This window comes from Heloderma suspectum, chromosome 4 (genome assembly GCF_057233095.1).
Source record: "Heloderma suspectum isolate Gila_16-S chromosome 4, 16-S_ref, whole genome shotgun sequence".
Classification (NCBI taxonomy): domain Eukaryota; kingdom Metazoa; phylum Chordata; class Lepidosauria; order Squamata; family Helodermatidae; genus Heloderma; species Heloderma suspectum.
Genome location: NC_139461.1, coordinates 59473877 through 59488406, shown reverse-complemented (window position 1 = coordinate 59488406; position 14530 = coordinate 59473877). Strand labels below are relative to the sequence as shown.

General features: G+C 38.5%; 1 protein-coding gene across 18 annotated transcripts in view; it reads left to right on the top strand.

Moving 5' to 3' along the window:
- The window catches only part of SGK3 (serum/glucocorticoid regulated kinase family member 3), a 78237-nt gene extending 66342 nt beyond the window's left edge, over positions 1–11895 (top strand). For all 18 annotated transcript variants that reach the window (XM_084849379.1, XM_084849371.1, XM_084849380.1 and 15 more), the window contains 11 exons: positions 2372–2421; positions 3471–3528; positions 4299–4382; positions 4464–4595; positions 5122–5234; positions 5737–5773; positions 5877–5963; positions 6663–6758; positions 8121–8276; positions 10405–10494; positions 10844–11895. In XM_084849379.1, the coding sequence (XP_084705505.1) occupies positions 2372–2421; positions 3471–3528; positions 4299–4382; positions 4464–4595; positions 5122–5234; positions 5737–5773; positions 5877–5963; positions 6663–6758; positions 8121–8276; positions 10405–10494; positions 10844–11014 (1074 nt within the window). In that variant the 3' untranslated portion in view covers positions 11015–11895. The remainder of the gene's footprint in view (positions 1–2371; positions 2422–3470; positions 3529–4298; positions 4383–4463; positions 4596–5121; positions 5235–5736; positions 5774–5876; positions 5964–6662; positions 6759–8120; positions 8277–10404; positions 10495–10843) is intronic.
- Positions 11896–14530: the final 2635 nt, after the last annotated feature.

Here is a 14530-nt window from a genome sequence, read left to right as displayed (position 1 = left end):
CTGGGCCCCTTCCTATGTTAGTGGGGGGCCCATGAACCCTGGCAGGCTTAACCAGTATTGGGTGGTGGCAGAAGCACCAGCACTCCAATGAGCATGGACATGGCTTGGAGTCACCATTCAAACTTCCTATAATGCTACAGAACACGACAAAAATGGCATCACTTCGGGTCATTGTGGAAAATTTAAATGATGGCTTCATGCAACCCCAGCACTTGTAGGAACATCAGAAAACTGAGGGCAGGCTAGCCCTGCCATATACCAAAAATGCCGAGTACCTGCCCTGAGAACTGTAGTTTTCTCTGTGGTAGTTGCTATGACGTGATGGTCCTATATGAGTAGAGTACTTGCATGAGCAGAGTTTCTTTGCAAAAATAGGCAGCTTGCTTGTTTACTTGTATGCTGTTTTTCCATGAGATTGTGCCCAAAGCGGCTCACAACATATCAAATGAGCAGCGATAAATATAGCAATTCAAAAACAAAAAACATAGGAGCAATTACCAGTTCTCATAGACGTAGTCTGCATGTAACAGTGGTAAATTGTGTGTTAATGAATCAACTAATCAACTTGCACATGCTGCTGTCTCTTTAAATATGCAACCTCTGACAAGCCCAATCAGAAGTTGCTCCATGATGTCTGAACCTGGACACTACAATTAGTTGTTAGAAGTAGTAGTAACTTTGGGTTGTTTAACGCACGATTAGCCAAACTGTCTGGGTTCAGATGCCTATGAGAGATTGCTTATTCAAAATAATGGCAGCCTGCGCTATGGCAAATCATGAGTTAATTAATTAACTCACAATTTACCGCTGCTACCTGGAAATGGGGCTGTAGTGTCAATAATATAAATTATATTTTCATTCAACTTTGTATAAAACCATACAAATAAACTGACCTAATCCAACAGTTTAAAACTAAAACAGGGGAGTGAATAAAGCCTAACACAGAAAAAATACACTATTGATATGGCCAAATAGAATGATCATTCCACAGAGGCAACATAGGGTTCTCCACAATTAACTTGGCTCTACGCACATTGGTTAACAGCCATGTCTCTCACCTGTGACAGGCAGCCTTCCTCCCAGCTCCCACCATCATCACAGTCCCTTCCCCATCTCTCCCCTGGGAAGGTTAAGATTTCCACTCCTCTTTCAGTCCCCACAACCACTCACAATTTCAGTCTCTCTCCACCAGGCTCTCCTTCAGCACTATCTTCAAGGCTATCTCCATCTAGGGGTGTGAGGATGGGACAAGCCAGGTGGAAAAGCTCAGATCCTTGTTGTTAGTCTCTCTACCAAGTACTTCTGGGTCAGAATTCCTTTTGTCAGAAATGATTCCGAGATTCATCTCAACTTTCTAAGAAAATGCTTAAAGACAACTTTCTCAATATGTATCTTGAAGCCTTGTATACATTTCTTCATAATTTATGTAGCATTATTTAAATTTTTGTACTCCGCCTTTCTTCCAGGAAATGGTGCTCAAGTTGGCTAGTTGTTCCAGTATGCAAAGTTCTATTCAATCTAATAATCTCATTTACCTTCATTCACCTATCCCTATGTATATAGTGTAGTTCACATGTTACAATGAATCCATGGTGTGGTTGCTAGGTGTACTCTGGAATAGTCCTGTTTAAAGGGAATGGATACGGTTCAAACTGCACCCTTATTTCTGTTTTATTTCCCTTTCCTTTCTTACATCAGCATTTCGGTATCTTAATCTGGATGTTATCTTAGCATATCAAAACAAAATTAAACCAAAACACAAAGAGCTTTCTTGACTATATTTGCTGAAGTCATCTTGATAGTTCCATATCAGCCAGCTGGTTGACTATATAAGGTAGATCAATTAGAAATCGAACAAATTTCCTAAAACAAAATGGGATCTGTATTGAGGTGGGCAAAGCTATAGTTATGCACAACACATTTAAACATATAGGTAGTATTTGGTGTAGTCACATCGAAATTCCTTATCTATGCTTGCTTTTTATCTCTGCATTTCCTTTGTCAGTCTCATAGCTTCTTGTCAAAACAAGCTGAATTTTTCTCTGGTCAGCATACTAAGGTATGTGGAGGACATAGACTTTGCTCCCAAAAATAGAGAACTGTCTGAGAAACAAAGTTGAAAAACGAGCAATTTACACTTTTGAGTGTTCACCACCAGTGTCAGGAACAGACTGGAATTACACTAATTAACCTTTGCTCCTTTCAAAGATCAGGTTACAAGAGGACAGTCTTTCTTTTTTAATCCATGGTCTGGATAGTCGGGGGTGGGGAGGAGTTATCTAAATGTTAGGAATACATGTTTTTTCTAATACATACTAATATATAAACTTAGATGTGAATTTTGTTTTTGTCTTCCTCTTGCTTTCAACAGCTAAACTCTACCTCACAGAATATCAACCTGGGGCCATCTGGAAATCCTCAGTAGGTTTTAGTTAAATATAAACCAAACTTTGCACTGATATTGTTAACCAGGAAAAAATTAAACAGCTCCATGCATATATTTGCCATTTTGAGCAGCTTGAAGAAGGAGGAACTGTTTGTAATTTGGTATCAAGTAAATCTTTTCCTGTATGTTTTGTGAGCTTAATGAAAACTGTAAGAAAGATGAACTTCTGAAAAGTTGGTGAAACAAATCTAGAGCAACACAGGTGTAAAGAACAGTGAAGAAGCACATGCATAAAACTGGAAATGCAGGGCTGGATTCAGGAGCTGCCTTCCGAAAGATGAAAGGTTCTGCTCTCGGAAGGTCCCTTCACCTGATTTTTAGGGATCCTCCTTCACACCACATCACAGCGCACTCCATTCAGCAGGGTCTCCTGACTCTGTGTAGCAATTTCAGGGGGCTGAAGAGGCTGCCATGAGAAGGAGGGGTCAGGGAACTCCACTTCTGTCAGCACAGTCAATCCAGCACGAATCTGGATCCAACTTGCTGTGTAGAACGGTTGGTACCCAGAGGGGCTGAAAAGGAGCAGGTACTTGATTGTCAAATTTGAACTGTAGAGAAAGCACAGAGAATATAGAAGGGATTGTCATTACAAAGAGAAATGGGCGGGGGAGACTAATATGTGGCATGCCTGCCATTGGGCTGCTGAATAATATAATAGCTTCTGGCTGGGTTCAGACAACATGATAACCCACAGTCAAGGATTGAGTATGGGTTGTTGTTGAACCGTGAGTTACCATGTTATCTGAATCCAGCCACACTAACAAACCATGATTTGTTAACCACAAACAACCCCTGAAAAGAATACATAGTTTGTTTTGGATTGTGAACTGTGGATTGTTCATCGTTAACAAACCATGGTTTGTTATTGTGGCTGGGTTCAGACAACATAATAACCCACATTTCAACCCATGTGTAGCCCATATTCAACTCTTGAGTGTGGGTTATCGTGTTGGGTGAACCCAGTCATTGTATTTACTATCTTGACTACCTTAAATGACCCCCTTTTGTCCTGAATCCCTTGTAGTGCTAAACCAACAGACTTTGACTTCCTGAAAGTTATTGGGAAGGGCAGCTTTGGCAAGGTAGGCTTAATTCTATTGTTTATATATTCTTTTGTCATACTGTTCCATTTGAGCTTCTTTTGGTTCCATAGTTTGGGGAAATCCTCTTTTGCTGATGACGTGAGGGGAGAAACCATAGCTCAATGGTAGAGCACATGTTTTGTATTTTATTATTTATTATATGAATTATAAACTGCTCCAAATCAACAGATTTTGGAGTAGTGTACAACAAGTTAAAAACCAAATACAAATAATTGCAGTAAAAACAAATACATCAAGAAAACAATGGCTGAAATGTACTCATCAGTCAGGAAATGCTTTCTAAAAAAGATAAGTCTTCAACAAATGCAGAAAACAAAGTTACTATAAGTGTATGCCTGACCAGCGTGGGAAGGGCATTCCATAGGATGGGAGCAGTCACACTAAAAGCCCTACTCCTGGTAAGCGGCTCTCCGACTCATGTAGGACCAGCAGGAGTGCCTCTCCAGAAGATCTTGGTGATGATCAGGCAGGATGATCATGCACAAGGTCCCAGCTTCAATCCCTGGCATCTCCAGTTAAAAAAGGATTGGATATCAAGTGATGTGAAAGACCCTGGAGAGCTGCTACCAGAAAAGGCAGACAATACTGAACTAGATAAACAGTCTGACCTAGTGTATATACACTGCTTCCTATGTATATCTAAGCCTAAAGCGTCAGGTCAAAATATAATGGTAAAATATACTATTCCTCTACTTTTAACGTTTTAATACGAGAACAGTCTTTGACTTAATATACAAATTCTACTTCAGGTTCTTCTTGCAAAACGAAAACTGGATGGGAAATTCTATGCTGTTAAAGTGTTGCAGAAAAAAATTGTTCTCAACAGGAAAGAGGTGAAAGGAAACAGATATTTTATTTTTCCCCCAATTACAAAATTGTTCCTATTTACTTATTGACCTTTCACTTCCTTTCAGCAAAAACATATTATGGCTGAACGTAATGTGCTGTTGAAAAATGTGAAACATCCATTTTTAGTTGGATTGCATTATTCATTCCAAACTACAGAGAAGCTTTACTTTGTTCTGGATTTTGTTAATGGAGGAGAGGTAGGTATATTTTGTGGTCTTTGTCTTTTGGCAGAATAGTGCCTATTAAAACTGACATACCACTAGTTTTGGTCATCTTCAGAGAGAAGCCGCAATAAGTAATTGTGGCAACTTAATTTGGAACAGTTATCTTGTTGCATATCTAGATTCATTAGCCACTCTGCTGCTAGCCTTGTGGCAATTACTGTCTTCTGCAATGGAGGATGAGAGGTTAGATTCCCAGCATATGGAGCAATCGGCTTCAGCCCTCACAGTAATAATTTATATTAGCCCAACACCCTTCTTGACACATAGATTTAGTTCATTTACCAAATGTAGGCCAGGCATGCTGGAGCTACAGATGTGACAAAATAAGGAAATGGTTAAAGGAAGGATGTGAATAATTATGCACAGAAATAATCTATTTTCACTGTTTTGATAGTTGTTCATAGGGAAATTGCAGATTGTGTTAATCTATCGCTAAGAATGACACCATCATTTTTTTAAAATGCCACATTCTTTTAACACATATTGTGTATATTTACAGCTGTTCTTTCATTTGCAAAAAGAACGTTCCTTTCCTGAACACAGAGCCAGGTTTTATGCTGCTGAAATAGCCAGTGCACTGGGCTACCTACACTCCATAAAAATTGTATACAGGTAATGTGTTAAATTACTTGCATTTATTAAAGGTGAAAATAAGTGACCACAGAATTGAATGTAAGTATTTTGTATTATTAATGGGTTGGATCCAAGATTTGCCTTCCCCAAGAGGAAGGGCCTTCTGTGAAAGGAAAGATTCCACTTGCAGAAAGATTCCATTTGCAGAAGGTCACTCCGCCTGAACTTTGGAGATCCCTCTTGCCCCACACCACAGCTCATCCCATTCAGCAGGGTCTCCTGACTCTCTGTGTAACATTTTCAGGGGGTTGGAGGGGCTGCCGTGGGAAAGAGGGGGTGGTGAAGTCCACTTCCAGCAGCGCAGTTGATCCAGTGTAAAACTGGATCTAACTTTATGTGTTTCTAATGCTTGCAAAACATAGTTTGTTGGTTTACATGAGGACTGATTTCTTTTTAAAAGATATTACTCAAGAGAGTGGCTGTTTATTGCTAGACATTTTACTGACTTATTCTGAACTACTTTTTTCTTTTTCGCGACCAGAGATTTGAAACCAGAAAACATTCTTCTAGATTCGCTGGTAGGCTTTAAATTTCTCTTCTTGTTGCCCCAGAATTCTTTCAAGTAACATGATCACCAACACTCTGCATTGTTTTACAGTAGAATGTCTATTTTCAATGCAGGGACATGTTGTCTTAACGGATTTTGGGCTTTGTAAAGAAGGAATTGCTACGTCAGACACCACAGCAACATTTTGTGGAACACCAGAGGTAAGTTATTAATAGTGGCTTTCTTACATTTTGCAGGAAATATTTCTATGTTTGCAGGGCTGGGGTTGCGGGAGAGTTCACAGACAGATTGTGAAAATTGGTGCGACTATACCAGTGCAAAGCCAAACTACATGTTACTTTCTATGGACACTTTTTTTTACTGAAAAGCAAACTCTAGCCTGCTGTCAGGAGCAGAATGTGATGCTTTAGCATAGGGTCAGTGCCATTGTAGAAATTATATTTTCCTGTATTTAGAAAGATACGGGGGGGGGGGGGAGTGATGCTGTTGCTGCTGAAGCAAACTCTGTAAGGGAAAAAAATGCTAGTGCACATATGAGCCGTGCATGGATAGACTTGGAAGTAATACCTAAAGTGTATACATTGCAAGAAAACAGATGCATCAGGAAAATCCTACCAATGATGAGACTGGGTTAACAATAGACCAAGCTGCCTAGGGAAGCTGTGGACTCTTTTTCTTAGAAGAGAAAAAACCAAGCTAAGTCAATGGGTGCACAAAATATTTATTCTAATATTATTAGGTAATCTCAATATTACAAGATAGTTCCCAATGCATTTTTATGTTGCAATCTCCTCTGCAATATTTACTCAGATAAATAAACGCTATCTTCCATCCAATATTTGGCAAGAGGAGCCAGATGTATCTCTGAGTGACTGCTCAAACATGTTTTCCTCCTACAGTACCTGGCTCCAGAAGTGATCAGAAAGCAACCCTATGATAACACAGTAGACTGGTGGTGCCTTGGCGCTGTTTTGTATGAAATGTTATATGGTCTGGTAGGTACTGAATTTTTTTCATACTACATACCTAAATCGATATGTCTGAATACTGGTTGCTAGGTGGCAAACAACACAGAAAAGCTGTTGCCTTCACACCCTTTGTGGGCTGCCGCAGCTAGAAACAGGTTGCTGGACTAGAGGGACCCTTGGTCTGTTCTTATTCACAGTATAAGAACATATCTTAACATCAAGATTCGTATTTGTGAATGGATTACTTCATTTTCAGCTGGTCTCGTGGTTTTGGCTTGTGTTGATTCTGGTGTTCTGTTGTTAATTTCTTGGATTTCTAGTGGAAACAGATTATGTCACCAAGCACAAATGGAACTGACAACTGAAGTGGCAATGATGCTATTCATTGCTAAATAGAATGGAATCATCTAGAAAAGACTGACAATATGAGTGTCCAGGATAATAGCAATATGTTTTTCATTTGCCGCTATATTTCTCGTTGTTAAAAGGGTAAAAGGAATTTAGTCTAGACTTTTGTAATACAAGTGCCGAAATGTATATTTTTCAGCATTTAGGCATTATTTTTCCCCTTTCCCCTTCTTTTTTCTCTCACTTACAAGATGCTTTCCTTACCGCACAAAAGGGCACACAATTATATTGTTTAAGAGACTCCTTAATCATGCCACAAGCAATTTTTGTTTTTAGTTGTTGGACAATGAGAGAGCTTGCTGACATGCAGTAAGAGCTGATGTAAGAGTGTCACTGAAAACCTCTATATAAAAAGCAAATATTGCCAAATGGAAAAAAAAGCTGTTCTCCTCCCACGATCATGAGGGTTGGAACAACTGCTTGATTATTTTGCATTTCAGATCATTCCAGTTGGGGTTGCTTTCGTAAAACCAAAATGTGTCCCAGAGTGTGCCTCTTGGAGGTAAATGTTACGGCGGGGGCTCATATTTATTCCACGATATAGCAAATAGCCTTCAAAAAACTCATTTTTTTGGTTAAATTTCTAGTCTAGCTTCTCTAGGACTTAGGGTGAATAGCAAATCTAAAACTGTAATCCAGTGCAAATCAGTAAAAAAATACTGTATTTAATTTAAATCCCCTATATTTGCTTAATCCCAACCATTAAGAAGGTCTGGCAGCGCTGTGTAAAGGATTCACTTCAGTGAGTATCCAAGAGAAGAGAATGCTGAAGTAGTGCTCCAGTCATTACAAAAAAAGCTCTTGTGCCCTTATGACATGAACTTGCTGCTCTCTTAGCTGGTCTCCCTCATGATCTCTGAGGTGAACTCCCTCTAATTTAGCATGGGTAATCATTCAAAATTATGCCTTTATTCTACATTTTTCAAAAGTCTCCTGTCTTAATTTAGCTTTCTAATTGTGTATCTTTTTCCCCTTTTCTAGCCTCCTTTTTACTGTCGTGATGTCGCTGAGATGTATGAAAACATTCTTCATAAACCCCTACATTTAAGGCCAGGCATCAGTCTTACAGCTTGGTCTATTCTGGAAGAACTTTTGGAGAAAGAGAGGCAAAACAGACTTGGAGCTAAAGAAGACTTTGTATGTAATGTCTCTGAAGTGAAACCAAGTAGTAAATAAATAAAAGCTTAGGGCTATAACACCACCAGATAAGAATTCTAAATATGCGTGTCTTTCAAAATTATCAATTGCATGGCAACTGCTTGATATGAAATGTTTAATCATTTGAAAAAAATCAAAAATCCATAGTTGGGTTATACCTTTATTAAGACCAACTCAAATGCCTCAAAAGTATGCTTTCTGGTTCTCCAGAACTCTTCATCAGTCTAGGTGGCACAAAATGCAGGGGATGGGGGAAGAAATAGGAAAGTCCAAACATTAGGCCAGATGTTATAGCCATGAGTTCTGCAGTTTTAAACCCATTTCCTAAATGGAGATTTTCAGACTGAATGAATGAGTCATTGGTAAGTGTTGCAGGTATCAGATTATGCCTAGCAACGCATTCTAGGGGAGAGAAGCAATGGCTGATCTCCTACTAAAGGTATTTCCCAAGTATGGATTTTAATCATTTGAATGTGGCTGCTGCAGTTCCTTCTAGCAAACAAAATAGCTTTGAACAGAATTTATTTCCTAACACGGGTTATTTCTTAAGCTTGGTTGATACAATATATGGTAATGCTTTTCAATTAAGGGGGTAACTAATGTGGCTGAAATTGCAGGTGTGTTGATCCAGAGAAAATTGCTTTTGCATGAAGTGGAAAATCAAAACATGCACCAGTGAAAGCTCATATCCAGAAAAATGTATTTGTTCTTAAGTCCCATTGAAATAAGTGGGACAGAGATTTGTCATGACTTACCCAAGCCCTATTAATTTCAATGACACAAGCAGAGCTAACTTAGATTGTAGCATTTATAGCCGTAGGTGGCTACAAAAGGCAGTTTAGTCCATTATTGATATAATAATTATACTTTGCTTTTATACAGAGCCTTTATAGTGTTCAAATAAATTCACATACATATTTAGGTGTCCTTATAACCATATATGGTAGGTCAGTATTATCCCCACATTGCACATGGTGAGCTGAAACAGGGAGATTAAGGCTACCTATGAATTCATGATAGATGCAACATTTGAACTAGGGATGTCCTAATTCAATACAGTATTCTTAGCCAATACACTGTTGATTGCCTGACAGCTTTTAGGTTGAATTCTCAAACCAACTATAATGTGTTGATCAAGCAGTGGCTGCATCATCTAATATTAATACTTTTTGTAGCTTTTTCAGTCTGCTGCCCCTCACCCAACTGTTTATACTACAAACTCATCCTCTTTGTTTAAGTAATTAGCTACTTCTGTGAATAGAATGCTGGACTATATGGACCTTTGGTCTGATCCAGCATGGATCTTCTTTTGTTCTTACTCCAAAAGCTCTGGGCCACTTAACTTCCTCCAACTGCTGGCTATGAGTTGCTTCTCCTTCCCGCCTTCCTAAATTCTCTGCTTAAGTAGTTAAAATAATCCTATTATTGCAGGGTGGAGAAAAACAAATGGCTACAGTTTATGAAAGCAAGAAGAGATACCAAGCTGATTATTTAGAACCACTCACTTCCGCAGTACTTATATCCATCCTACCCCTAATCTGTCCTCAGGTTTCGTTCTTTGGGATTATTGGCCAGGGAAAGCAGGTGGGGTGGGGTCATAGTGGTAATACAAATTTGCAACGTCTTATAAAAATAAATGTAAACCCAATAGGACACACGGCAGTGTTCTATCACAATCACTTCAAAGAATAATACTGCAATATGTCTATGCACAGATGAGCAAAATACTTATTAGCATTTGGTAACTCCATAGAATGTACATATAGATACTTTTAAACATTTCTTGGAACATGGGTTTCATTAGAATATTGCTAGGAAACAGAATGAATTTACTAACCTTTCCAAGCTTTTCCTGTCTAGACTGTGGCAATCCCTTTTTTATTTAAGTATTATAGCACAAATTAAAACCTGTGAAATGCCAAAAAGTTAGACAAATGTATTTGAGCTCCTCTATGAATTTTGCCTTCTGAACTAAGTCTGAGTATATTACACTAACATATTACAAAGATTTATTTTGCGGACACTGAAGGGCAGCTTTCTTATATTTATATGATAAGCATATGAAGCATGTGTGAAATGACAACTGTATCTTTATCTTCTCTTTCAGCTTGAAATTCAAAGGCATCCCTTCTTTGAATCTATCAGCTGGACTGACCTCCTTCAAAAAGAGATCGCACCGCCATTTAATCCTAATGTGGTAAGTACAGTATTCATACTACCTTACTAAACTGAAATATAAGAACTCATCCAAGAAGTTGTCACAGTTAAGCTGTTAAAAATAGTAACAATAAGTGCAATTCAAAGATTGTGTTGGAAGAAAGGCATGAAAAAAATCCATCATGAGATCAAGGAGGAAAAGTATCTAAAAAGGACAAAATAGACTCATATGGATCTTTAAATAAAGTAGTAATCATAATGGTTATATATGCTAAATTGTTTTGTTGACGCATTAATAGAACTTCCCTGTATGAACTGAAGTATGAGTCACAGGAATTAGAAATAAAGACCTCTTTCTTATAATGATGTATGTATGTTTTATTTCGTAGTCTGGCCCAGATGACATCAGGAACTTTGACACAGCATTTACAGAAGAGATGGTACCCTATTCAGTTTGCATTTCTTCTGACTATAATATTGTAAATGCTAGTGTGCTGGAAGCAGATGATGCATTCATTGGATTTTCTTATGCACCACCTTCTGAAGACTTATTTCTCTAAGATTTCTGAAATAAGAATTACATCGCAAGTCATCCCTAGATGGACTGAAATGTTTTGATTTTGAACGTTTCTAAAATCCATGCGACTAGTGCCTCATTTAATATGTTGAACAAACTTTCTCTGCTGTAATATGAGGATCCTGGGCATTTTTGGATTACTTTCTTAGACTGTTACACCTGCTGCACAAAAATATTTTATAACAAGTACCTTTAGTTAGCTGTTCTTAACCTTGTGACTCTTTTTAAGCAAGGACACTGACTACTTTCCCTCCAGTTTACATTAACATATGCAGATTGGCTGTCTTGAATAGCAGCATGCTTTAGCACATTTAAAGGCCTTTGTAACTATCTATGGTGACTTTGTGCTTGAAATGTTACTATGCAATTATTTTTGTATATCACTGTGTTGTTGTTGTTTTTAAAAGGTAAGCTTACCCAGTACAATTTGCTTGTTTGTCCTTTAAGGCAAGTAGATTTATTGGCCATGCTTCCCTTTAATTTCCTAACTTTAATCAGAATAAAAGATCTGTACAACATTGTTCACTTTAAGATCAAGCTCTGCCACTTTAGTTGTGGTGGGTCCAGACATGCAGCCATTTACCACTTTATTCAATACATTTGATTCATTCTAGTTGTAAAACCTAGAAATATTCTTTCTAAGTTGTCAGGATGGAACAAATTAGCCTTAAATATTTGCTGATAACAACCTGTCTCATAATGACTACATTTTTTCCTCTTCTTGTAGAAGAAGCTAAGTGTTTTTTTTCCAAAGAAATAGATGATGAAACAATTACTGCATTTGTAGAAGGGAAAATTCCTTCTTGTATGTAGAAAACTAATATATTACAATTTGATTGTATTAAAATTCATATTTCCTTGTGATCTCTACTTTGATTTCAGTTACTTGACAGACAGAGGCTACCACAGTGCTTGACAAAAGACTGACTGGCCACAATAGACACCTTTTTTGACATATACATTTATCCTAAATACAAGGTGGGACTTCATGGATGGGGATGGTTGGGGAAGAATAAAGACACCTCAAAGGAATAAAACAAAGATGGAATTTACCATCTGGAGCAGATATTCTACTGCCTCTCATTTCCACTGTGGCCATGATTTAGACTTTTATCCATCTAAGACCCTGGACAAATTTGAATGTGAAAAGGAAAGATGGAACAACAAAAGCAAACAGTCACTATAAAAAAAAATCCGGACAGTAAGAGAACTTGCACCTTAAACTAATGCAAGCAGACCACAATTGAGCAGCTACTCCAAACTCTCCCATACAAACTGGAGTATTTATTTAGAATATTTTATTTTATTATTATAAATATACCTTGCTTTTCAGCCAAGATGGGCTCCCAAAACAGCTTTTGATTAAAAGCCCACAAAACAGTACAACCCTTTTAGATATACGTTCATGACCATCTCTTCTGATCCTTCATAGCTAATGTCATAGGCCAAGTTCCAGACTCTTCTTTCCAGTGGCAGGAAGCATAAAGAGCTGCAGATGAACTTGGGAGCTGAATGATGGCAAAGATGCCAGCCCACAGAATAGCCCCTGCAGGTTCTTGATATTAGCATGCTAAGGTCAAATAGAATAAAAAACAATCTCAGAAAAAAACTAAATTTAACTTCACTCTTATTTCTTTCAAATAAAAAGACATTGAAAGCTGAGTGTTTTAAATGACTTATTTTCTTGGTATCACACAAAATGAAGATAGCCATGTTGGCCAAAATAAATATTTCAAAATCCATATTAGGGTAATACCTTTATTCAGCAACAACACACCCTGTATGCTTGCTGCCTGCTTTTTGACGGCAATAATTTAACCTGTGTTTTGTTAGCAAGAAGGATGATGAACCTAGATGTGGATTAAAGCTCTTATGTTATTACTCTTAATGCCAGTAATTTCTCCAGCAAGGTTATAACAACAACACAATAACTCCATTAAATAAAATAGTCAATGCAGAATATATTCACACACATGGCACCTGCAACAAAATATTGCTGTGGATTCCCTGGTTAAGCATCTTCTCTTTCTCTCTCTCCCACCCACCCCTACCCCCACCCCCAAACATTTCTCTTTTTCAACATTCCTACTGATGAAAGGTGCCTCCACTGGATTTTGGGGAATCACACCACAGCCTATCCCATTCAGCAGGGTCCCTCAATTCTAAATTTTTTTAGAAGCTGTTGTGAGGAGGAAAGTGCAGTGAAGTCTACTTTGCCAGCCCCATTTGCATGCACCCAATCTGGATCCAACCCATAGTCAGTTTATTTATCTACTGCATTTTCCACAAGAAAAGCTCCACTTCTGTTCTAGATGAGACACACACACCCCACTGCTTTTTTACAGGGATCCCAACTCTAACCTCAAAAGAAGATGCATAAGACAACCCATCTTCCAGCAACCAGAAAAAAAAATACACCTCTCATCCGGGTCTCATGTCCTGAGCCAAGAAAGGACACCCTCCATCCTCCTAGGTAGCAGACCACCTATTGAACTCTCTGGGACCTGCTTCAGAGTGAGCATCTTTAGTTTGAAGCCTAACAATCCTTTTAATACTCACACTTTATTCACTGGGACTAATTGAGAATAAATATCCTCCCTTCCATACTTCAGATCTTTAATCTGCAAGCATGTGGGAGGAAAGCAGATTTGCCATTTTTGGGTCATGTTTGAATAACTATGATTGTGGGTATAAAAAGGGTAATTAAACTCGCAGGCCCAAATCTAAACATGCTTACTCTATAGTAGAGCCAAGGCAGTTCTATAGGACTTGTTTCCTTGTAGATTTACATAGGACTGTGGCTTTAGCATGATAGTAACCGCGCAGAATAAATGTGTGTCACTTTAATTAATTGATCTGAGGTAAATTTTCTGCCTTTGATACTTTTTATCCTGTCTGTCAGCAGCAGAGTTGTTCTACAGAAACATAAAATTGTGAGATTTGGCAAAAGGCATGCCAAGCCCTAGAAAATCATAGTCTGAAGTACAGGCTGTGTTTTTTATTTGTGCATGTCTATGGCTGCTCCTGTGGAGGGCAGTTTAAAGTCTAGTGGCTCCTCCTCCTCTTCTTCCTTCCCTGAGAGACAAGGAGCCTCTTGCCACTGAGGGAAGGGCTCATGAAGAGGCAGTGGCAGTGCTAGAAAAATAGAGGGGTGGCGGGGGAGGGCAAATCAGATCTGAAGGGGGGAAGAAGCTTGGTTATACACAGCCATAGCTGGATCCAGAGAACCATTTTGCCACACATGGGCAGATGAGGCAGCACTTTGCAGAATTAAACAGATATAAGATACCTGTATCCCCCCTTCCCCTCCCTCACCCTGGTGAGAGGTAAGGCAGCTTGGTGGTGATTTTGAGGAGGCGGCAGAAATGAGAAAGGAATAAATAGCTCTCCCTTGCACTGTTCCTCAACTTAAACGTACCACCTCTGAGGTTGCTTTTGTTTTTAAAAAAGTAAGCCAGGGGAAATCTAAAACTGCATGTAACATCTAGCGACATCCTCA